The sequence below is a fragment of the Myotis lucifugus genome, unplaced genomic scaffold (assembly GCF_000147115.1).
Source record: "Myotis lucifugus unplaced genomic scaffold, Myoluc2.0 scaffold_84, whole genome shotgun sequence".
In the NCBI taxonomy this organism is placed as follows: Eukaryota; Metazoa; Chordata; class Mammalia; order Chiroptera; family Vespertilionidae; genus Myotis; species Myotis lucifugus.
In genome coordinates this window covers 4,004,928-4,029,469 of record NW_005871132.1, presented here as the reverse complement: position 1 = coordinate 4,029,469, position 24,542 = coordinate 4,004,928, and the positions used below count along the sequence as shown (strand labels likewise).

Below are 24,542 nucleotides of genomic sequence, written 5' to 3'. Positions count from 1 at the left end.
GATAGAACCCACAACCTGGGTATGTGTCCTGACCAGGAATCAAATCCACTGAGCCACACCGGCCAGGGATCTTTGTCCATTTAAAATTTAAAAAATTTTTTTTTAATTTTTATTTTAAGAGAGAAAGGGAGAGGGATAGAGAGATAAAAACATCGATGAGAGAGAAATATCATTGATTGGCTGCCTCCTGGTCGCTCCCAACTGCCCTCCCCTGCAGGCCTGGTCACTCCCAACTGCCTCCCCTGCAGGCCTGGTCTACCCTAACTGCTCTCCCCTGCAGGCCTGGTCACTCCCAACTGCCTCCCCTGCAGGCCTGGTCACTCCCAACTGCCTCCCCTGCAGGCCTTGGTTGCCCCCAACTGCCTCCCCTGCAGGCCTGGTCCACCCTAACTGCTCTCCCCTGCAGGCCTTGGTTGCCCCCAACTTCCCTCCCCTGTAGGACAGGTCTCTTACAACTGCCCTCCCCTGCAGGCCTGGGTTCCCCCCTAACTGCCCTCCCCTACAGGCCTGGGTCCCCCCCCAACTTCCCTCCCCTGCAGGCCCAGTCCCTCCCAATGGCCCTCCCCTGCAGGTCCAGTCACCCCTAACTGCCCTCCCCTGCAGGCCATCTTGTGGCCACATGGGGGCAGTCATCTTGTGTGTTGGAGTGATGGTCAATTTGCATACTGGTCATGACTGAGTAGCATATCTGGTTGTCACTGTGAGGGTGTTGTGACCAATTTGCATATTACCCTTTTATTAGTATAGATTTTAGCAAAACCACATGGTTTATCTGGAAAACTTCCTGAGACAATGGGGTTCATGGGCACATAAAAAGAAAATATTTGCCAGGCTGTTGTGGCTCAGTGGTTGAGCACCAACCTATGAACCAAGAGGTCACAGTTCGATTCCCCGTCAGGGCACATGCCCAGGTTGTGGCTGATCCCCAGTAGGAGGCATGCAGGAGGTAGCTGATCGAGGATCCTCTTTCTCATAATTGATGTTTCTATCTCTCACTCCCTCTCCCTTCCTCTCTGAAATCAATAGAAGAATATTTTTAATAAAGTAAAGAAAAAATTTGCTGAATCATGGAGTTTATTTGACAGAATAGGAGAGAACAGTCTGGGAGGGGCAGGAATCGTTAGAAGTTCATGTTTGTAAGTTAAGTTCTGATGAAAGAAATGGCATTGATGATAATCTGTAAGGTGCATTATTTCCCACTAAACAATTGTGTGTTTTTGTTTTATTTAAAAAATATTAGTGATCGTGATTAAAATCTCTACAGTTGTCATTTAAACGAAAGGTGAATGACTACACTCTACATACTCAAATGCCTTTTTAATTTATTTTTTATTTTTTTAATCCTCACCAAAGGATGTTTTTATTGATTAATTTTTATTTTTTAATTTTTTTAGGGAGAGGAAAGGAGAGAGAGGGGGGAAAAAAAACCCATCCATGTCAGAGAGAAACATCAGTTGGTTTACTCCTCTATGCGCCCTGACTGGTGATCAAACCTGCAGCCTAACTATGTGCCCTGATTAGGAATCGAACCCACAACCTTTTGGTGTATGGGAAATGCCCTATTTAATGATACCATCATCTGAATTCTATTTCTAATATATATCACCTGCACAGATTTTTTTTTTATTTCACTTATAGATGATACGGTTACCTATAGGAAAAAACTATATTCTATGTTTTATTGATTCTTATGTTTTCTTTTCCTGTAGAAATGCTGAGTCGTTTGTCAGGATTAGCAAATGTTGTTTTACATGAATTATCAGGAGATGACACTGATCCAAATATGAGGGCTTCCTTAGACCCTGTAAGTAGCTCTGTTCTGTATTAAACAGGCGAGGCATGTGTTCCATGTTCTTCTGAGGAAAATAATTTAAGGGTGGGAATAGCCTCCCTTGTGCCAGGTAGAAGAGAAGATTAAGAAAAATATTGAGACTTTATAAATGGTCCTTTTCTGTAGTTTGTAGCCTAAGAGCCACAGAGATATGAATCAAGTCCTGGATGAAATTCTTAAGATCTTTTTCATTCCCCCATTCCCAGACTTGTTTAGCATTAGATTGTTTTAACTCCTATTTGGATATATATATATTCCTTTTCCATAGGAAAGATTTGAGTGACAAATGGTAGAATTGGAACACCTTTCTGGTTTGAGAATATCTGTTTGCTATTATTAATTTATCCATCACTTCTCTTAGGGTTTGCATTGTATTTTCTGAGGTCCACATAAGGAACCAAAAGAAGTCCTTTAGTTTTCTGGAAAGACAAGAAGTATTGTCTAGTGGTTAAGAGAATTTTATTCATTACTCTCTTAATTTAAAATTTTGGGCTCCCCCATTTAATGGTTTGTGATATTTGCTTCCCTTTATTTTTCTCGTTGGTAAAATTAGAATAATAGGACTATAAGTGAGATAATGTTTGTAAAATGCTTAACATTTACAAAATACTTAACATATTATAATGGCTGTGGTAGTAATTATTATTGGATTAGAGTTGGAAAGATTTCCTAAGTAAGAATGTGAGTTGTGATAAGATTAAGTTGGAATGAAGGAACTCATGTTTAAAAACTAATACCTTTTCCTCGGTGCATTGGTGACTTTTTGTCTAAAAACTAGGAATTACCACAAGAATTGGACATGGAATTTAATGATAAAACCCAAGAGGATGTTCTGGAACGCCTGGCTTACACAGAGCAGTTGGTGGTGGAGCTAAAAGAACTCATCAGACAGAAGGATACTGAGCTGCAGCAGAAGGATGAAGTTCTGCAGGTACCGTTGTTTTGGCTCTTTCTTGCTGACTGTATACTAAATGATTATTATTGAATCTGATTCTTATTTCCCATCATCAACAAAAGATGATGCCTACTTTTGTTATGTGCTAGATAAGTGATGAAGTGATGAGTAAACATTTATGCATTTATCATCATTGTTCTCTGACAGGAAGAAAGAAAAGCTGCTGACAACAAAATGAAAAAACTGAAACTTCATGCTAAGGCCAAATTAACTTCTTTGAATAAACAAATAGAAGAATTGAAGGCACAAGGAGGGATTGCTTTGCCAACTGGATCCCAGTCAGAGGAGCAACTCTCCAAGGTATGGTCACTGGGTATACACATATTTTCTAAGTGGAAAAAGCCTTCTTAATATAGCAAATTTTCACTAATCACAAATATTTATGAAGCTAAAGTAATACAGCTCTAAATGCTATCCTTATTGAACTTGCAATCTAGCTGGGCTATGGGCCACACACAGGGCAAACAAAAGGTCAACAGAAAACATGAAAATGAAATACCAGTTGTGACTTAGACTTTCAGAGAATTAAAAAGGCTATTATTATGCTAAATGAAATAAGCCAGTTAGAGAAAGACAAATATCACATGATCTCACTTATCTGTGGAATCTCATGAACACAATAAATTGACCAACAAAGTAGTAAGTCCCAAGCAATGGAAAGGGGTGACATATCGAGGTGACAAGAAGGAAAAAACCAAAAAACTTATATATTTATGTGCATAGCCCATGGACATAGATAATACATAGTGTGGTGAAGGTTTAAGGTGGGGAGTAGGGGCGGAAGGGAGAGAAATGGAAGACATTTGTAATATTGTCAACAATAAAAATATATTTTAAAAAAAGATCTCATAATCCAAAAACAAAACAAAACAAAGGCTAATGAGAAGAAGTAAATACTGAAGTGAGGTTTTAGGTAGGAGACACATTGCTTTTGGAGAAGTTTCATTATTGGTTAGAAGATTAAGCTAGATGGTCTCTAGGTTTCTTCCAGATCTGAAATTCTTTAATTCAGTAACTTGATAGAAAATATTTTATGTCCTTATATGGCCATATAAGGGTTAAAGTTTCATGCATGGTAGGCTCAGTTAGATTGCCTAGGCCTCCCTATAAGGCAGCGGTTCTCAACCTGTGGGTCGCGACCCCTTTGGGGGTCGAACGACCCTTTCACAGGGGTCGCCTAAGCCCATCGGAAAACACACATATAATTACATATTGTTTTTGTGATTAATCACTATGCTTTAATTATTTTCAATTTGTAACAATGAAATTGGGGGTCACCACAACATGAGGAACTGTATTAAAGGGTCGAGACATTAGGAAGGTTGAGAACCACTGCTATAAGGTATGTTCTCTAGACTAATAACCACAACCAATAAAACAGTTTGAGGATGGAGATAGAGGAGTAAGGAAAGTGGTGCCTTATGAGGAATAGAGCATTGTTTCAAAACTCATCTTTGTTACCTTTCTGAGTTTGGTATAGGATATATGTAGGGTATATATCACATGTGCATACCATAGTTGGCCTAGACTTCACTCTGCATAAGAAATCTTTTGATTTTCTTAATTTCATCCTGTCTCACCCTTTGACCCAATAGTGTTTTTATTTTCAATACTTCTAGTTCTTGGGAAATTTTATTGATTCTCTAGGCACAACCCTTGGGGTAACTAGTTAGCTTCCTAGTTAGTCTTTCTTTTTGGGTCTACTGCTCCGAAGACATTACTTCTCCTGCATTGATTGCCTTATTTAACTTCTCAATAGCTTGTTTTCGAAGCTGTTGTCATTCTTCTCATATAATTTCTTCAAGTTGATTCTTCTTTTCTTCCTTCTTGGTTTCTCCTCTGGTAATTCTTTCTTCCCCCTAGCTACGATAGTAGGAACTTTTCCCATGTGACTTTGTTTCTTCTAACTTTCCTTTCCTCTGCTATGTTGTTAGATTTTTAAATTATCCATTTCAGGAGACTGAAAAATTATCCATTTTATAATCTGCCTTTTTTTTTAAAGTTCTGAGACCTTAAGCAAATCAACATTTTACAACATCAGTTCCTTCCTTTGTTAAATAAAAGGGTTGGATTAAATGATTTCTAAGTTCCAGCAGCCCTTTAACTGTTGTACACCTATTACAGAGCTAGATATTCTGTGGAAAGTATACTTGAAGAAATGATGGTAATCTTCAGATGCTTGAACAACTAATACGTGGAAGAAAGTATAAAATTATTCTGTGTAACTCCAATAAGGAGACAAGGCTCATTTGGGGGAGGGGGTGTGGAGTCAATAGTGAGGCATAATCTGGTTGAGCCTAAGGAGCTTTTGGGGGGAAAAATAGACTAATGAAAGATTTTGATTTCCTTTCACCGGTTCTTTTATGATCTTTTGCCCCTCACTTAGGAGTTTTGGCCTCTGGCTCTTCAAGGCAGTGAGACTGAGTTTTCTGTTGAGTCCAGCATGACACTGACAGGTTTTGCCCTCAGACTAAAAACCATAAACATGGGAAACTCCGTGCCATTTTTCCCAACTATCAACATCCCTCCAGTATAGGCTTTTGGTTGCTCTCCTCATTTTCAGGTAGTTGCTTTTATTTCTTATCCATATTTATAGCTGTTACCTGAGGGAGGATGGGTCTAGTAGGAACTACTTGGTGCTACTAAAACTGGAAAATTCTGAAGTTTCTTACTTGTTCAGGCAGGTGTTTTTTCTTGCTCCCATCAGTTTGATAAAATGAATCAAATGGTTTTATAGGGCAAATTAGAACAAAAGGTCAAATATATATTAATTGTAATATTTAAAAAATATATATTTTATTGATTTTTTATAGAGAGGAAGGGAGAGAGGGATAGAGAGCTAGAAACATTGATGAGAGAGAAACATCAATCAGCTGTCCCCTGCACACCTCCCACTGGGGATGTGCCCGCAACTAAGGTACATGCCCTTGACTGGAATCGAACCTGGGACCCTTCAGTTCGCAGGCCAACGCTCTATCCACTGAGCCAAATTGGTCAGGGCTGTAATATTTTTAAATAAATGACTTTGTCTTTTGCATTTTCAGCATGACAAGAGTTTTGCAGAGGAGGAGATGGAAATGGAAAAGATGAAGTGTAAACTCCAGGAGAAGGAGGCACTAATTAGCAGTTTGCAAGCCCAGCTGACCCAGGCACAGGCAGAGCAAGCTGCACAGGTATGTAGTGCACCACTTCATGTCATTAAGTTAACAATTCACCAAAGCCCATGGATTATTATATGACAGATTTTTTAGGTGCCCAGTGGGTATTTATCCATGTTATCTATCAATTTCCTTCTTTCTTGCCTTTCTTTCCCTCCCTTCCTTCCCTTCCTTCTTTCCTAAGTATGATAATTTTATTAGACTATACACTAGTGTTTGTCATTCTTGGTTGATGTTTATAGATACCAAGTATGCTTTTTGATATATAGTTTCACATTTTTATTTCAGAAGACTTTCCTTGAATTATATAGCTTATTGTATTTGGTCTGTTTTCTTCATTAGGGACTTCTTTTAGCAATATGTTTCATCTTTGATTTATCTTTAATATTTGTCACTTTGTCTCATTTGCTTTTTATCTCTTTTTTTCATTTTATGTTTCTTCTTTCACTTAAGGCATTCTATTTTGTGTTTATTTTGTTGTTGTTGTTAATCCTCACCCGAGGATATTTTTTCCAGTTATTTTTAGAGAGTAGGATGGAGCGGGGTAGAGAGAGAAACTTCAGTGTGAGAGAGACACATCAACTGATTGCTTCCCACATGCACCCTAACCGAGCCTGCAACCAAGGTACATGCCCTTGACTGGAATCGAACCCGTGAACCTTCAGTCCAAGAGCTAATGCTCTAACCACTGAACTGGCCAGAGCTGTCTTTATTTTTGTATTCCTTCTTGTGTTGTCTTCTTTTTCTGAAATGATTTTCTTTTATATCAGATTCTTCTTGAGTTCTGTCACCTTATTTCTGAGTTTTTCAATTCTGATTTATGGTGTTCTTTTGTGTCTCATATAATTTTCATAATTTTTAACATCTTTTGAAAGAGTATAATTTTGATTTTTTTAACACAACACTGATATGTTTTTATAACCTGTAAATATATTATTCTGCTCCTTAGTTGTTTTTTATTTTTATATTTTTTTATTAAATGTATTGGGGTGACATTGGTCAACATGAAAATATGGGTTTCGGGTGTGGGTTTCTATATTACAAGATCTGTATTGCACCATGTGCTCACCACCCAAAGTCAAATCTCATGTCACCATATATTAGGACTCCTTTCTCCCCACACTCTGGCAGCTAACACATTGCTGTTTGTGTTCATAAGTTTCAGTTTTATATCCCACACTAGAGGCCTGGCCTGTGAGGATTAGGATCAGGCTCCCCCCGAAGTGTCCCAAATTGTGAGAGGGTGGTTCTCGGGTGACACACCCCGGAATCGGGCTCCCTCCTCTCTGGTTCCAGGTGTGACACCTGAGAGCTGAAGCTGCCAAGTCACCACAGCTCAGCAACTCCTGTATGGAGCATTTGCCCCCTGGTTGTCAGTGCGCGTCATAGCTACTAGTTGGAGTGTCTGCCCCCTGGTGGTCATTGTGCATCATGGCTACCGGTTGGATGATCAAATGGTCAGATGATCACTTAGGCTTTTATATATATAGATATGAGTGAAACCATAGGGTCCTTAGCTTTTTCTGACTGACTTATTTCACTTAGCGTAAAGTTCTCAAAGTCCACCTGTGCCGTGCCAGTACAGCCAAGGGTTCAGTAAGCTGAGGAGGGACAGCGAAGGATTAAAGAAAAGACAGACAAAGAGAATATAGCTGGGGCTCGGAGGATCTCCTGTGCCTGGATGAGGCCACAGAGAAGGATCCAGCCAGCAAGCTGAGGCTTTATTTTTACTTTTTAAAAATATATTTCATTGATTTTTTACAGAGAGGAAGGGAGAAGGATAGAGAGTTAGAAACATTGATGAGAGAGAAACATCGATCAGCTGCATCCTGCATACCTCCTACTGAGGATGTGTCCGCAACCAAGGTACATGCCCTTGACCGGAATCGAACCCGGGACCTTTCAGTCTGCAGGCCGACGCTCTATCCACTGAGTCAAACCAGTTAGGGCAAGGCTTTATTTTATAGTCAGAGAAAAACAAGGTAGTAGTCACCATAGTTACAATGTTCTTGTGAGTTGCACTTGTTTTGGCAGCACTTGCTGCACCTCCCACAGTCCATTAGCTACCCAGGAAGGATCTAGGGGGCAGCCATAAGCTCAAGCTTAATTATGCTAAGAGGGCTCTGCCCTCTAAGCTGGGACTTATTTGTGGCCCTGCCACAGGTCAATCTGAGGCTTAACTCTAGAGCCACTCCCTACATCCACCCATGTTGCAAATGGCTGTTTCATCCTTTCTTATGGCTGAGTAGTATTCCATTGTGTATGTACCATATCTTTATCAAGTCCTCTATCGCAGGACATTTTGGTTGTTTCCATGTCTGGGCCACCCTGAATAATGGCTACAGTGAACATAGGTGTGCATATATCTTTGCAAATAGATGATTTTGAAGTTTTCAAGTATGTTCCAAAGAGAGGAATTGTTGGGTTGTATGGTAGCTCTATTCTCAAATTTTTGAGGAATCACCAGACTGCTTCCCATAGTGGTTGTACCAGTCTACATTCCCACCAGCAGTGGATGAGTGTTCCCTCTTTTCCACAACCTCTCCAACACTTGCTATTGCTTGTCTTATTGATAATGGCCACACTAACAGGTGTGAGGTGGTATCTCATTGTAGTCTTGATTTGTATTTCCCTAATTGCCAGTGAGGTTGAACATCTTTGCATATATCTATTGGCTGTTCGTATGTCTTCTAGGGAGAGGTGTATTTTTGGGTCCTCTGCCCACTTTTTGATTGAGTTGCTTGTTTGGTGTTGAGTTTTATGAGTTCTTTATATATTTTGGAATTTAAACCTTTGTCAGAGCAACTTTTCAAATATCATCTCCCATCTGGTTGGCTGCCTCTTTGTTTTGTTGTCAGTTTCTTTTGCTGTGTAGAAGCATTTTAATTTGATATAGTCCCATTCATATTTTTTTGCTTTGGGGTCAAGTTCATAAAATGTTCTCTATGACTAATATCCATAAGTTTGGTACCTATATATTTTTCTATGTAACTTATTGTTTTGGGTCTTATATTTAGGTCTTTGATCCATTTTGAATTAATTTTTGTACATGGGGACAAACTGTAATTCAGTTTCATTCATTTGCATGCGGCTTTCCAGTTTTCCCAGCACCATTTATTAAACAGACTATCTTTGCTCCATTGTGTGTTTCTGGCTTCTTTGTCAAAAATTATTAGTCCATATGCATGTGGTTTTATAGCTGGGCTCTCCATTCTGTTGCACTGATCTGTGTATCTGTTTCTCTGCCAATACCATGCTGTTTTGATTATGGTAGTTAGGTAGTATAATTTGAAGTCAGGTATTATGATACTTCCAGCTTTGTTATTTTTTCTCAGGATTGCTTTGGCTATTTGGGGTCTTTTGAGGGTCCATAAAAATCTGATGATTTCTCATTCTATTTCTTTAAATAATGGCATTGGATTTTGATGGGAGGTTGCATTAAATCTGTATATTGCTTTGGGTAATATGGCCATTTTAACTATGTTGATTCTCCCAATCCATGAACACGGGTTATTTTTTAATTTTGTTTTATCTTTTTCAATCTTTTTAAATAATGCTTTGTAATTTTGTATATATAGGTCTTTCACATTCTTTGTTAAGTTTATTTCTAGAGATTTTATTCTTTTGGTTGCAATTGCAAAAGGAATTTTTTTTTCTTTTTTTTTTTCATTTCTTTTTTGAAGTTTTGTTGTTAGTATACAGGAAGGCAATGGGGTTTTGCACATTGGTTGTTGTATCCTGCAACTTGACTGTATTGTTTATTGTTTCTAATCATTTTTTGGTGGAGTCTTGAGGTTTTTCTATATACAGAACCATGTCATCCGCAAAAAGTGATAGTTTTACTTCTTCCTTCCCTATTTGGATGCCTTTTATTTCTTTCTGTTGCCTTATTGCTCTGGCTAGGACTTCCAGCACTATGTTGAATAAGTGTTGAGAGTGGACATCCTTGCCTTGTTCCTGATCTTAGAGGAAAAGCTTTCAGTTTTCTACCACTGAGTTTGATATATGGCCTTTATTATGTTGAGGTACTTTCCTTCTATTCCTATTTTATTGAGTGTTTTAATCATGAATGGATGCTTTATCTTATCAGATGCTCTTTCTGCATCTATTGATAAGATCATATGATTTTTATCCTTTCTTTTGTTAATGTGGTGTGTTAAATTGACTGATTTGCATATGTTGAACTATCCTTGTGCCCCTTGAATGAACCCCACTTGATGGTAATGAATTATTTTTTGGATGTATTGCTGTATTCGATTTGCTAGTATTTTGTTTAGAATTTTTGCATCTGTATCCATCAGAGATATTGGTCTGTAGTTTTCTTTTTTTGTGTTATCTTTGCCAGGCTTGGTCTTAGGATTATTGGCCTCATAGAATGTGTTAGGAAGTATTGCCTCTTCAATTTTTTGTAAAGAGTTTGAGAAGGATAGGTTTTAAATCTTTGAACGTTTGGTAGAGTTCACTGGTGAAGTTATCTGGTCCTGGACTTTTATTTTTGGGAAGTTTTTGATGATTGTTTCAATTTCCTCACTACTGATGGGTCTGTTTAGATTTCCCAATTCTTTATTTAGACTAGGCAGGTCACATAATTCTAGGAACTTATACATTTCTTCTAGGTTATTGAATTTGGTGGCATATAGTCCTTCATAATATTCTAGTATGATCCTTTGTATATCTATGATGTCCATGGTGATTTCTCTCTCATTTCTAATTTTGTTTATATGGGTCTTTTCCCTTTTTTTCCTTGGTGAGTCTAGCCAGGGGTTTGTCAATTTCATTAATCTTGTCAAAGAACCAGCTCTTTGTTTTAATAATTTTTTGTAATCTTTTTGTTCTCTATTTAATTCAATTCTGCTCTAATTTTTATTATTTCCTTTCTTCTGCTGACTTTGGATTGCTTTTGTTCTTCTTTCTCTAGTTCTTTAAGATGATATTAGGTTGTTTACTTAGGATTTCTCATTTCTTGAGATAGACCTGTAATGATTTAAACTTCCCTCTTATTACTGATTTCACTGCATCCCAGAAATTTTTTGTGTTGTATTGTCATTCTTATTTATCCCTATATATCTTTTGATCTCACCTTTTATTTATTCTTTGACCCAGTCATTTTTTAGTAATATGTTGTTTATCCATGTATCTGTGGGTTTCTTTATTTCCTTTTTGCAGTTCTAATTTCAAGGCATCTTGGTCCAAGAATATGCTTGGTATAATTTCAGTCTTCTTGAATTTATTGATGCTAGTTCTTTAACCCAACATATGGTCTGTCCTTGAGAATGTTCCATGTGCATTGGAGAAGAATATATAATCTGGTGTTCTGGTATGAAAGGTTCTGTAAATGTCAGTTATGTCCATTTGGTCTAGTGTTTCATTTAAGGCTGATATTTATTGATTTTCTGTTTGGTTTATCTGTATAGAGCTGACAGTGAAGTATTAAGGTCCCCAAGTATGATTGTGTTTTGATCTTTTTCTCCCTTTAATTCTGTGTGTAGCTATTTTATATTTTTCAGTGCTCCTTGGCTGGGTGCATATATATTAAGAAGTGTTATGTTTTCTTGATGTAGATCCCCTTTATCATTATAAAATGTCTTTGTCTCTTGTTATCTTGAAATCTATTTTGTCACATATAATGATGGCTACACCTGCTTTTCTGTGGATGTTACTTGCTTGGAGAATAATTTTCCATCCTTTAACTTTGAGTCTGCCTTTGTCTTTGCAGCTTAGATGTGCCTCTTTTAGGAAGCATATGGTTGGGTTTTGTTCTTTGATCCATTCTGCTATTCTGTGCCTCTTTATTGGTGAATTCAGATCATTTGCATTTAGGGTAATTATTGATATATGAGAATTTCCTATAGCCATTTTGTCTTTTGTTTTCTGGTAGCTCTATGCCTCTATTGGTTCTTTTCCTTTGTGTTTCTGTCTGTTGTTTTTGTTTGGTGGTATTCCATACTTCCTTCCTCTGCTTCCACTTTTTTTTTTTAACTTTTTAAAAAAATGTATATTTTATTGATTTTTTTACAGAGAGGAAGGGAGAGGGATAGAGAGTTAGAAACATCGATGGGAGAGAAACATCAATCAGCTGCCTCCTCCACACGCCCTACTGGGGATGTGCCCGCAACCAAGGTACATGCCCTTGACTGGAATCAAACCTGGGACCTTTCAGTCCGCAGACCAACTCTCTGTCCACTGAGCCAAACCAGTTAGGGCTGTTTCCTCTTTTTTTAAGCTATGTGTCCTGATTTGTGGATTTTTGTGTGTTGTTACCATCAGGTTTATAAAAAATAAACTTGAATAAATACCAAAGCTTTTTTTTTTCTTTTGAATGCATCTGATCTTCAACCTCCTTTGCCAGTTCAGACCTTTACCCCTTTTATGTTTTTGTTGTCACAAATTAACCCTGTAATTTGTTTATGCTGTAACTTTTTTGGTGATCTTACTCATAGTGCTATGACCTTATTTTGTTTGTTTCGGGTAAAATAACTCCCTTGAGAATGTCCTGCAATTGAGGTTTCCTGGTGATAAAATCCCTAAGCTTCTGTATGTTTGGGAACATCTTTATTTTCCTTTCATATTTAAAGGATAGTATTGCGGATATATTATTCGTGGCTGGTAATTTCTCTCTTTCAGATGTTTGAATATTTGGTTCCACTCTCTTCTGGTTTGTAGAGTTTCTGCTGAGAAGTCACATGAAATTCTGAGGGGTTTTCCTTCTTTTCCCTGGCTGCTTTGAGAATTCTTTCTTTGTCATTAATTTTTGACTGCCTTGGAGAGGGCCTCTGTGGATTGAGGTAACTAGGTGTTCTGTTTGCTTCTTGGATTTAAGGATCTAATTCTTTCCATAGGTTTTGGAAGTTCTCAAACTTCCACTATTTGTTTGAATAGACTCTGTTCTATGCTCCTTCTTCTCCTCCTCTGAAATGCCTATAATTCTAAAATTGCTTTTTCTGATGGAATCAGATAATTCTCATAGAGCTCTTTAATTTTTCTTTATGCTCAGGTCTCTCTCTTCTTCCCTCTTTCATTTCTAGATTCTTATCTTCATTATTCTTTCCTCCATCTGGTTGGCTCTGTTTTCTATGCTCAGTAGTTCACTCTTAATCTCCTTAATTGCATGTCTCATTTCCAGGATTTTTGATTGGTTCTTTTTTAAAGTTCCAATTTCTTTGGTAAAGTACACGTTTTAGTCACACTGATTTATTTACTGAGTGCATTGAATTGCCTGTCTGTATTTTCTCACATCTCATTGAGTATTTTCAGAACTTCAAACTTGAAATCTCTGTCATTTATATCACATATTTCCATGTGTTCCAGCTTGCTTTCTGGAGATTTTTCATTTTCTTTATGGTCATCCTCATTACTGTGGTTATTCTTAGTATTTGCTGTCCTTTGCCTATACTCCATTTATTTCTAAAGAGATAATTCTATTTTCCAGTAGATTGTGCTGAATCGCAAGATTTTTTTTACCTCTGTGATTTCCCAGTCTTGAACCTCTACAGCTTCCATAACACAGTATAGTCACGCTGCTTGGGGTGAAGTTTATTTTGCCCTCACCATAATGGCGACCCCTGACCTCTGTGGGGTTCTGCCCCAAGCACCTCTCCTGGGTATGTCACAGAGGGAGATAGCAATTTACTACAATAGCTCTTGGTTTACAGATAATATGCTCCTGGACCCAAGTCCAAGGGCAGTGGGAGGCGAGTTTTGAAGTCCAAGAGGCAGCAGGACTCTGTGGTTCCGTTTCTTTGTCTGAAACACCATTGCTGGCTCAACAGGCCGCATGATAGAACCCCATGCTCTGTCAAGCATATGCTGACTCAGACACTGTTCGCTCCTTTGCTGCTAGCCTTGCTGGGTTGTCTGCTCCCCCACCATCCACTATCCCCCCCCCCCCCCCCCAACAGCTCTCTGTTCCCGCTAAAGGAAGGGCCTGCTACTGCTGGCTTTCTTCCCTCTCCCGGCAGGCATATGTGCTTTTCTCACTTCTCGTCTCCCTGTTTATTCCCGGTTGTCCACCTTTAGATGTTTCAATATGTGGATCTCTCAGTTATGTGTCTGTGTTGAGCAGGAATTTCTTTGTTGAATTATAGTTGGTTAACGTGTTGAAATTTCAGGAGGAGAGGATAAGAGGCTATCCTGTGCCGCCGTTCCTCGGCTAATGTCACTTCCTTAGTTGTTTTGTAATTGTGACTTAGGGGAGTTGATCTTGATCCTTTCTGCTCCTTATTTTTGTGTGAAATCAATTTTCCTCAATGTTTGAAAGGAATCTTAGTTCAGGAAAGCTTTTTTGATTTGTCTCTTCTGTTGTTTTTTGTGTTGTGTTCAAAGATATGACTGTTGGATTTCTAAGATTTTCTTGGTTATACCAAAACATAGTTGTGTTTAGTGGAAAAATTATATTTCTTCAGTTTTTATTTACTCATTTTATTTTTATTTATTTATTTATTTTAATATATTTTATTGACTTTTTTTTTACAGAGAGGAAGGGAGAGGGATAGAGAGTTAGAAACATCGATGAGCGAGAAACATCAATCAGCTGCCTCCTGCACATCCCCTACTGGGGATGTGCCCGCAACCAAGGTACATGCCCTTGACCAGAATCGAACCTGGGACCCTTGAGTCCGCAGACTGACGCTCTACTGAGCCAAACCGGTTAGGGCTATTTCTTCAGTTTTTAATTAAAATTAAATAATGTTAATAACTAAATTCCTTATTCACATTAGGCGTATTTCAAGCCTTTTGTAGCCATATATGGCTAGTTGATAATGAGTTATATAGCACATGTATAGACCTTCTTTTTCTTCTATTTTGGTTGTCACTACTCTGCTCAATTTTCATTTCATTCTTAGTATAGGTCTGTGTATTGTAAGGCAGCCCTGATAAGTCAGTTTTGAGAGTTTAGAGGAGCTAGGTTGTTCTCGCCTGTTAGCCCTTCTTACTGTTGACCCCTTGCATTTACCCAATATTAGGAAATAGGCAAGTCCTGCCAATTTAAGCTGCTGTTAAGATTGGACAACTGTGTTTTCCAGTAAGTGCTTATTGGCTCTTTGGGGGTTTTCCTGTTCTCAAGGCCATCAGATGTTGCTCTATTGATCTCACAGACTCTAACACCAGGTCTTGTGCCTTTTGGTGGGTTGCCCCTAATTGCTTATATTTTGGACTTTGTGGGACTACGTTCCTGGTTTTATTATAAATATTTTCTGTGGGTTTTGGTTTTGCTATCTAGTTGTACTGTCCCTTTCTATGTGAGAGATATTTTCATTTATTTGTTTATTGTTTTTTTGTGAGAGACATTTTTAAAATGCTGTTATTGCTTTTATCTTCCTGAAAAATAGTTTGATAAACATTCTTTAAAAACTGCAATACATGCAATTCCTTTTTGTGTTAGGAGGAATTTAGAAGGATATTGGTAGGTATTTAGGGTGAATAAAAAAGGGAGGTGAAAGAATTAAGAGTGCTAAATAGTTTAATTAAATAATTTTTTTTCCTTCTGTGTCTTCAGCTTGATAAAAGTTCAACAGAGATGGAAGAATTTTCAGTAATGAAGCAACAGCTCCAAGAGAAGGAGGAACTCATTAGCACTTTGCAAGGCCAACTGAGCCAGACACAGGCAGAGCAAGCTGCTCAGGTAGGCTGGAACGTACCTCATAATTGTTAGAATTAAGAATCATGAAAATCTAATGGGTTATTACATGACAAGTCAATTCAGACACTCACTTTTAAAACCGTAGTAGATGAAAGCATAAAGTTAGAGTGTTACACTAAAAATGAAAAGGTTGTGCTAGAAGAAGAATTAGAATGTTACTTACCTTGATGAATTTTCCATAACCTAATTGATATCTGTTTCTTAGTTTTACAGGCCCAGATATTTGATTTTAATAGCACCCAGAGATTCAGTCTCTTAGGAATGGATTCATGCTAAGTTCAAAAGAGACTGATAGATAAACTAAAAGAAATAAAAATGATTAGGTCCATTCTTTCCTTTTAATAAAATCTTATTGGGAAGTTAAATTATAATCAGAAGATTACTAAGTGAGTATGTAATGAGAAAGTGGTATAGTTTATGTGGTTTAATAGTAAATGGAACTCTAGTATCTAGTGATAGTCTTCATATTTTTTTTTCTTCTACTAGGACCAGAATGTTTGGACTGGTGTCCTCAACTCTTTCTCTCATTATTGTTCTAAATTTCCAGTTTTACCACCTACCCCTATATTTTTTCTTTGGGAATGCTTTTGACTCCTGACACATTTATTTTTTTCCTGAAGTGCCTTTGCAGCAGATGTTTACTTTATTGATAACTTGCAGTATTAGTGGTGCCTTCTCTCTGTGGGTGGTCTACTGCTGTGTATACAGTTAAAACTGTATATCCTGAAATCCTTACTTTTACCTACTAGCTTTTATTGTGTTCTTTTCATATATAAGCACTATATGCAATTCAGGATGAAAAATACAAAACATAAATTTACCAACGAGTGGCTTAAAACATGGAAAGCCAAGATACATAAACATATTAACAGATGCATCATAATGCAAGTCATTCCAAGTAAGTGCATAGCAACAGCAACACAGACTGAAAGTATTTTGGAGAGGTGAAAGTGGTTACTTTGAGTGTGACAAAAGTTCAACAGAAACTTAAGCAAAATTGTAATGGATAGATAATGTAATATTCTTGACAAGGTAAGGGAAGGTGTTCCATTTGTATAGAATGGTATGAGCAAAGTCTCAGAGAGGAAAAAGACTATGGTACATTTATGGGAAAGGATGTGTATATGTGTTTGGCTAATGAGGGGACTTCAGGGCCTACTTGAAACATAGGATTCCACATTCATAGTGATGTCAGAATTCAGATAATCACAAAAATTTTGAAGATCTTTCCTTACCTAAAAGGAAAGCCAAGGTCAATTCAAGGTGTGACAAATTGAGAAATCAGCAATAGTTAAGGACCAATGCAAAATGGACTCCTAAAAGCTGGTGGGCATGCTCAACTGGAGATTTTTTTTTTTTGAGCTTGTAAGAAATCTTTTAATTCTTTGACTCTTTTAGATTTTTTCAATCTTTAATTTCTTTATTGATTAAGGCATTACATATGTGAGATCTTAATGAAATGAATAAGACGGCACACACACATGTGTGTGCAAACACATGTGTGCACACACACTCAAAACCTCAAAACAGCACAGATACTGAGCAGCTCACAGTCAGTCAATATATTTTTATTTCATTCTATTAAGAACCAGTTACAAGTGAGGATGATCTAGAACTCTTCAAATAATGACAACTGAAAAGAGCTATCTGGGGAGGTGATGTGGGGTTGGGAAATACACAAAGTTCTTTGGTAGAAGCAATTCTTCGAAAATAAGTCTAGAAAGAAAGATTCATGTTTTCTGTTGCAGAGAATCCTGAATAAAAAATCCATTAGTTTGAAGTTTGACTTATGAGGATTTCATTGAAACTTTTCAAGCATGAATATAACATTGAAAGAAGTGTCTAGGGCTTAACAGAAATCTAACTTCACTTTGTATATTTAATATTCTAACCTCCTTGAAACATCAAAAATATATAACTATTGAATACTTAAACATTTCTAGCAACCATGCAAATATGATTTTCTATCAGAATTTATATTTAGGGTGACTTCTGAATTTGATAATAGGCTTTCTGTCACATTTGGAAGTTACTGTCAGGCCTGCCTCTCTTCCAACATTATCAACTTTGACATTCAAACTTTAATTAGAAGAACCTATTGCTTATCAGTTCTCAGTGTCAATCTTTGGAGAATAGTCTATGAGTTTTGTTTGTGATATTTGGGGAGTGTAACTTCTATAGTTTCTCTGGTGTGTCTTTAGTTGAGTTCCATGCAGCAGGTGGTCCGAGAGAAAGATGCCCGCTTTGAAACACAAGTTCGTCTTCATGAAGATGAGCTTCTTCAGTTAGTAACCCAGGCAGATGTGGAAACAGAGATGCAACAGGTGTGTTGCTAAAACTTAGTAGAATGACTGTCATTTTGGTTAACATTTAGTTAAATTGTCACAGCCATTTTTTTTCACCATTACCCACTGCTCTTCACATGGTCTTAGCGTGCTCCTTAATTGGCTTCTTTTTGGTGTCCTTGTCTTCTGTTGCATATTGATTATTTATTTTTTTCTTATCCTTACCTTGCCTCTTTAACCAGGTTGTTGGTACTCAAAAGCTGAGTTTAATTGGCAAATGTATGTGGTAGTCAGAAATTGGTTTCCCTTTGGTTTGCTGATCATAAGCTGTTACCTATGTGCATTAAAAACCTGATCCAAAGCTTCAAATCAATGAAGCCAGTTTTAAATTTTCAAAAATTAAATTCAAATAGGATTGATTTTGAAGCCATGAAGTCTTCCATCAAGTCAATATTTAAAAAGAATTTTATTGAATCTCTTTTGAAAATTGGCTTCATTGATTTTGAGCTTTTCACCTACTAACTCAAAGGTATTTGTTTCTGTTTAGTGTGTAGTGCGGTGTGGTACCTAAAGGGACTCCAGTGGCCTTTCATGATCGATCCATTTAATTATTTTGAGTGAAAACTTTTTCTAAGTTCTAAGCAGTTCTTCAGAATACGCCACTAAGGTTTCAGAATACAGCACTTTTTAACGTAGAATATTGTATACATGTATCGTAGATTAATTCATTTAACAAGTGTTTATTGAGTGCATGTCCCATGCATGACACTAGAAGAAAAATGGTTCTTGCCTGCAGAGAATGTTTTCTTTGGTGAGTGAGATATATATGTACCTGTGTTATTTAGGTAGAGGACATTGACTGTATAATTTTAAAAAGTGGATGTGTCATTTTCTTTAATTATTAGAAAGGCTCCCTAACTCAGGTACTTGCTTGCGTCTCAGTTTGGTGGTTGTCAGTGCTCTGGAAGAGACCTTTTTTGAGATTCTCTCTTGCTGCTGGTTGGGGAGCATGGCATGCTGGTGTCCCACTCTTTAATCTGTCATCCTCAATATCCAAAAATCTTAGTGCACAAATCTACATGACATTTTGAAAGGTAACCAGGTAACAGTGCTCATGTGTTAGCACATTATGTCTAAAATGTTTCCTTGTCAGAAACTGCGGGTGCTACAGAGGAAGCTTGAAGAGCATGAAGAAGCCTTATTGGGCCGTGCTCAGGTTGTGGACCTGCTGCAACAGGAGCTGACTGCTGCCGAACAGAGAAACCAGGTACTGCCCTCTGATCTCAACTGCCTGCCTCGGCACTACTCATTTCTGCTGCAGTTTGCCAGGCAGCAGGTATAAGATCTTGTTATAAGTTTTCAGAGAATTGATGGCATTTATTAATTCTTTCAACAAATTCCCCGTGGTGGTGGTGCATTGTAAGCAAAACAGATACAGTACAGGTTTTTTTCCCTCGTGAAGCTTACATTTAACATATGTATTTTTAAATTTAATATTTACTATAATGTATATCTCTTTTCTTACTTTATTTTTATTGTTGACACTATTGCAGATATGCCCATTTACCTCTCCCTCTACCCCCGCTTTTGCCACCTCCGCCCAGCTCCCTCCCCCCCTTCCCTCTGCCCATCACTGCACTGTTGTCTATGAGTTATGCATATGTGTTCTTTGGCTAATCCCTTCACCTTCTTTCATCCAGTCCCCTCCTCCTGCCTCCCCTATGAACTTACATTTCACATCTTTCTTTGCTGTTCTTTTCCTTTGTGATTTTAGACCGAGGTCTTACTTTCTCTAGAATGTCATATGTTCCTCTGGTGATTCTTTTCTATCCGTTTACCTCTTCTCAGTTTTGAATGATTCTTGTGCTTTATGTACTGTCCCTTCTTTGTTTTTGCTGGTTGACTTTCTGTTGGATTGAATTAATCCCACCATTTTGTAATATTCCCTTGAATCTAAAGGTGATCAAGGATGCTGATGTTCTAAGATCTTAAACTCAAGTATTCCATTCCATGACTGTAACCCACCTTGTTGTTCCCTTTCTTAGACTTTCTTAACCTTCCTTCTCATCGAGGTCCCTTGATCCTTTCACTTTGTTCCTTTAGTATTATTAGTTCTTTTTGGCCTCTCTCTCTTGCCTGTCCAGTATAGACCCATGTTCGACTATTTTGGCTATTCTTCTACCAGTCCTTGGATTCCTTGTGTCTCTGCCCTATCACATTCAAAAAGCCACATTGTAATGTGGGATAGGTGTCACAGTTCACATTCTCTTCTTGTTCACGTGAGTGCAGATGCTGCTGGAGAAAGTCAGGCATCTCCTTTCTTCTTAATTTTCAACTCTTTTTAAGAAGACTTTCTTGCATAGAAACATATTCCCTCATATCCAATCCTAACAAAAGCCATACCCTGACACTGAGGCCCCTCTCTGGTTGTCATCAGATAATCAAGTTCAAATCCCAGTTATGTCACTTACTAGATTGGTACTTTATAGATGATTGCATATATGTTACTTTTGGTAAATTTCCCTCCTTCTCTGCTCCTTTTAATACCTTTTAAGTATTTCTTTCATGGTGTCTATAATTTTGCATTATAATGATCTAAGTGTGACTCTCCCACTGAACTCTGAGTTCCTTGAAGGCAGGGACTGGATTGATTAATTAATTAATTAATTTATTTATTCATTCATTGTTTTTTGAGTACCGTGTACTCAAAATACTATATACTGTGCTATGTGCTAGAGAGCAATGATGATAAAACAGATACAGTCTCTTTCTCTTATTGACTTTATTTTGTATTGGGAGAGACAGAAATTAAAAGATAATGACTCAAATAATACAATTATTGGCACAAATAAATACAAACTGTCAAAAGTATCAAGAAGCAAACATTGAGGGTCTTATGCAGTTGTACGTTTGGTGCTGAGTGTCTAGCCCATGCTTCACCTAGAAGAGGCACTTCCCTTTGCTTATTGAGATGAAAGAATGAATTTATGGTTCATGAGACTTTGTCTTTTTTTCTTAGGTTCTCTCTCAGCAGTTACAGCAGATGGAAGCTGAGCATAATACTTTAAGAAACACTGTGGAAACAGAAAGACAGGAGTCCAAGATTCTGATGGAAAAGATGGACCTTGAAGTGGCAGAGAGAAAATTATCCTTTCATAACCTGCAGGAAGAAATGCGTCATCTACTGGAACAGCTTGAGCAAGCAGGTCAAGCGCAGGCTGAACTTCAGTACCGGTACAGTGCTTTGGAGCAGAAGCACAAAACAGAAATGGAAGAGAAGACCTCTCACATTTTGAGTCTTCAAAAGATTGAGCAAGAGCTACACTCTGCCTGTGATGCTCTAAAGGATGAAAATTCAAAGCTTCTCCAAGAGAAGAGTGAGCAGGCACTTCATTCAGCCCAGGCCATTCAGCAGCTAGAAGGTCAGTGTTTGATTGCTTTTGAAGCTCACGGTCCAGAACTTGGGTGCTCCTACTTCAGAATTTTAGGGTTAATGGCATCATTTGCTCAAACCAATTGAATCAATGGAAGGATTAAGGAAGGCATCTCTTCTGAACTCTTTGTTGTGTTTCTCCTGTCTCTGACGAAAATTATAATCTTGCTTAATACTATAATTGTACTGAAAACTATTGATAATGATATGTCAGATATTTAAAGGAATGCTATGTGAAATATGACGGGTCTGAAGGGTTCAGTGACTGAATTGAGTAGGATTTGAAATAATTTATGGATAACTCAGGCTAGATCTAGGTGCATAGGTAGGGGGACATGGATCTGAATGCTTTTCTTATAATTGACAATTTCTTTTTAAAGAAAACTTTTATCCTTGATGAAGGTTTAAGAAAACATTTTTTGAAAAATGTTATTAACATAAGAGATGCCTCCAATTTAGTTCAATTCTAATAGATTGTTATATACATAAAGGAAAGAATTAAGTTGAAGATCTGTATTGAAGAACTAAACATTAACTAGAAAGCCTTGAGGCGCAAAGCATGGGAACGGTGTGTTACAAGCACACTGCCCTCTTAAATGAACCATGTTCATGTTTAAAACTGCTATAGAATCTCCATGGACTCTATAACACTTCAGTGAAGAGTAAAGAAATAAAACAAAAAATGCCACATAGGCCTGTTTTATTTTACCTTTGAAGCAAGGGGCTGACTGAGGATGCCTTTTGGTCCTTGAGAGCATTTAAACAGTTTTCAAAGATGTTGTCATTGGTGGCATAATTGTAATTAAGAAAACCAAACAGCATATAATGTATCCCTAGAAAATAATAACTCACTAAGTTTCAGACTTGAGGCAGAAATCATTTCTATTTATTTTCTTTTCCTTAGATCAACTTGAGCAAAAATCCAAGGAAATTAGCCAATTTCTAAATAAACCAACTTTTCAGAATGATGAAATGGCAACTCAGACTTCTTTCCCAGATATTTATAATGAGGGTGCACAGGTAATTAAATGTACATTTCTTATGAATATGGTCTATTTGTGTTTGGGTGTTCTAATGAGAATTTATTCCAGAGGGCAGTATAATAAGCCTTCTGTCCTTTAGGCCTGATGAAATGCTTTTTGGAAGGAATCAGGAAAGACATTAGTTTAGTGTCTCAGCAACAAATAATGAGAAAAAAGTAGATAACAAGCACCATGATCTCAGGAGCCCTTCTGATTCTAAGATCTTAAAAATCTGTATTGGAGAATAATCGTTTCTTTTTTAATCTGTAATCAGTTTTCTCAGTTGAGAAGGCAATTTCATTTTTGGTAGGCTGAGATTTGATCAGGTTTAATGCATGCATTTCAGTCTAACCAAATTTATTAGTGTATTATAGAAATCATAATGTTCTCATTAATTAATTAACAGTAAAATGTTTAATTACCAAGTGGCTGTTGATTGGCCAGTATTTTCTTTCTTCTTCCTATAAAATTTTTTGTGGGAAGTTAGGTTATAATCACAAGAAGGCTGCTAATTGAGCATGAACAAAGTGAGTTAGTTTGATGATCTTAATTAGCCAGTCTCAAACTAGGATAGTTGGATTCATTCATCTCCATGTATAAAGATAAGAATGTATCTTTCCAAACTGACAGATATATTGGCCAGCAGAGTCCCATATTCCCTGGGCAGTACTGTGCACTGATAAAAACTTCTGCTTCCTGGTTTCTAGCATCTAGGCTTTCCAGTCTCTTCTATTCTTTCATTCTCAACCTTTTCCTCCAATGTTTTGTTAAGATATTTTAAACAATTCAAAAAAATTGAAAGAACATGAGTATACCCAACATCTAGATTCTGTCACTAACATTTTAATGTATTTGCTTTACCAAATTTCCATTTATCAATCCAGTGATTCATCTTAATTTTTTTACACATTTTATGGTAAGTTGTATACATTTTTCTCTAAATATCTCAGCATGCATGTTATTGACTAGATTTTAGTATTTGTTTACTAGAGACCCGATCCACGAAGATTCGTGCAAGAATAGGCCTTCCTTCCCCTGGCTGCCGGCACTGGCTTCCCTCTGGCACCAGGGACCCGGACCTTTGCTCCGGAGCCACCTCCCATGCAATCTGGCTGGCTCCGTGGCTGCCTCCCATAGACTGGCCCTTGGCGGCCGGCCAGGGCTTGCGGGAGGTTTGGCTTCCTTTGTCGCTGGGGCAACGAAGGAAGCCAAGTGTCCCACCTGAAGGAAGCCAAGCATCCTGCCCGCTCTGGCCAGCTCCGTGGCTCCGTCCGGCGCCGCCATCTTTTTGTCTATGCGCTCTGCCATCTTTGTTGTGGAGTGGCGGTTAATTTGCATACTACCCTTTTATTAGTATAGAGAGTTCTTTTGAGGATTTACAAAACATGAAATGTAAAAATATTAAGTATACCATTCATTGAGTTTTGGTAAATGCATATACATGTGTTATCCAAATCCTTAACAAGATATATTATTACAGTGGTTTCCTCATACCCTTTTTTTAAAATTGGGGTTACATTGGTTAATAAAATTAAATAGGTTTCAACTCACATCATTTTGCAGTCAATCCTACCCTTCCTCTCCAGAGACAATCAGTGTTTAATTTTTCACTGTAGAATAATTATGCCTGTTTTACAGCATCATATTAATGTAACCACATATGTGTGCTCTTTTGTGTAAAGCTTTTTTCTTTCACTTAGCATATTTTGAGATTCATCCATCTTGTTCCATATGTTATAATTTATTCTTTTATATTGCTGAAAAGTATTGTATTCTATTTTATGAATATACTTGCATTTTCCTTTTGCATGATTGGGCTATAATTTCCTTGATAATTTGATGGGTTTTTTTGCATTTTATTTTCATTTATCTATTGATTTTCCTTTTAAACAGCTTGAATAGAGGTGTAATTTACATACAGTAATTTGCACACTTTTAAAGTACACAATTTGATAAATCTTGGCATATGCTTTAAACCATCACCACTGTAAACAGCATGAACATATGCATTACCAGGTCCCCTGTTAATTTCTTCTTCACATCTCTTCCTACCCAGGCAACCTCTGATCTTCTTTCTGTCATATAGCTCAGGTTTGTGTTTTTTAGGATTTTACATAAATTGTATATACTCGTTATTTGTTTCTGGTTCCTTTTGTTCAGCACACTTATTTTGAGACTCATCCTATTATGTGTGTAGCAATAATTCATTCCTTTGTAT

General features: G+C 37.4%; 1 protein-coding gene across 4 annotated transcripts in view; it reads left to right on the top strand.

Moving 5' to 3' along the window:
- The window catches only part of GOLGB1 (golgin B1), an 80,104-nt gene that overhangs the window by 8,583 nt on the left and 46,979 nt on the right, over window positions 1-24,542 (top strand). The window contains exons 2-10 of one of the 4 annotated variants that reach the window (XM_023755782.1): window positions 1,710-1,804; window positions 2,610-2,762; window positions 2,934-3,086; window positions 5,840-5,959; window positions 15,441-15,566; window positions 17,786-17,908; window positions 19,023-19,136; window positions 20,889-21,291; window positions 22,207-22,322. In XM_023755782.1, the coding sequence (XP_023611550.1) occupies window positions 1,712-1,804; window positions 2,610-2,762; window positions 2,934-3,086; window positions 5,840-5,959; window positions 15,441-15,566; window positions 17,786-17,908; window positions 19,023-19,136; window positions 20,889-21,291; window positions 22,207-22,322 (1,401 nt within the window). In that variant the 5' untranslated portion in view covers window positions 1,710-1,711. Of the gene's footprint in view, window positions 1-1,709; window positions 1,805-2,609; window positions 2,763-2,933; window positions 3,087-5,830; window positions 5,960-15,440; window positions 15,567-17,785; window positions 17,909-19,022; window positions 19,137-20,888; window positions 21,292-22,206; window positions 22,323-24,542 lie in introns of all 4 variants that reach the window. The other 3 variants (XM_006090939.3, XM_023755783.1, XM_014457749.2) reach the window with 3 other exon arrangements.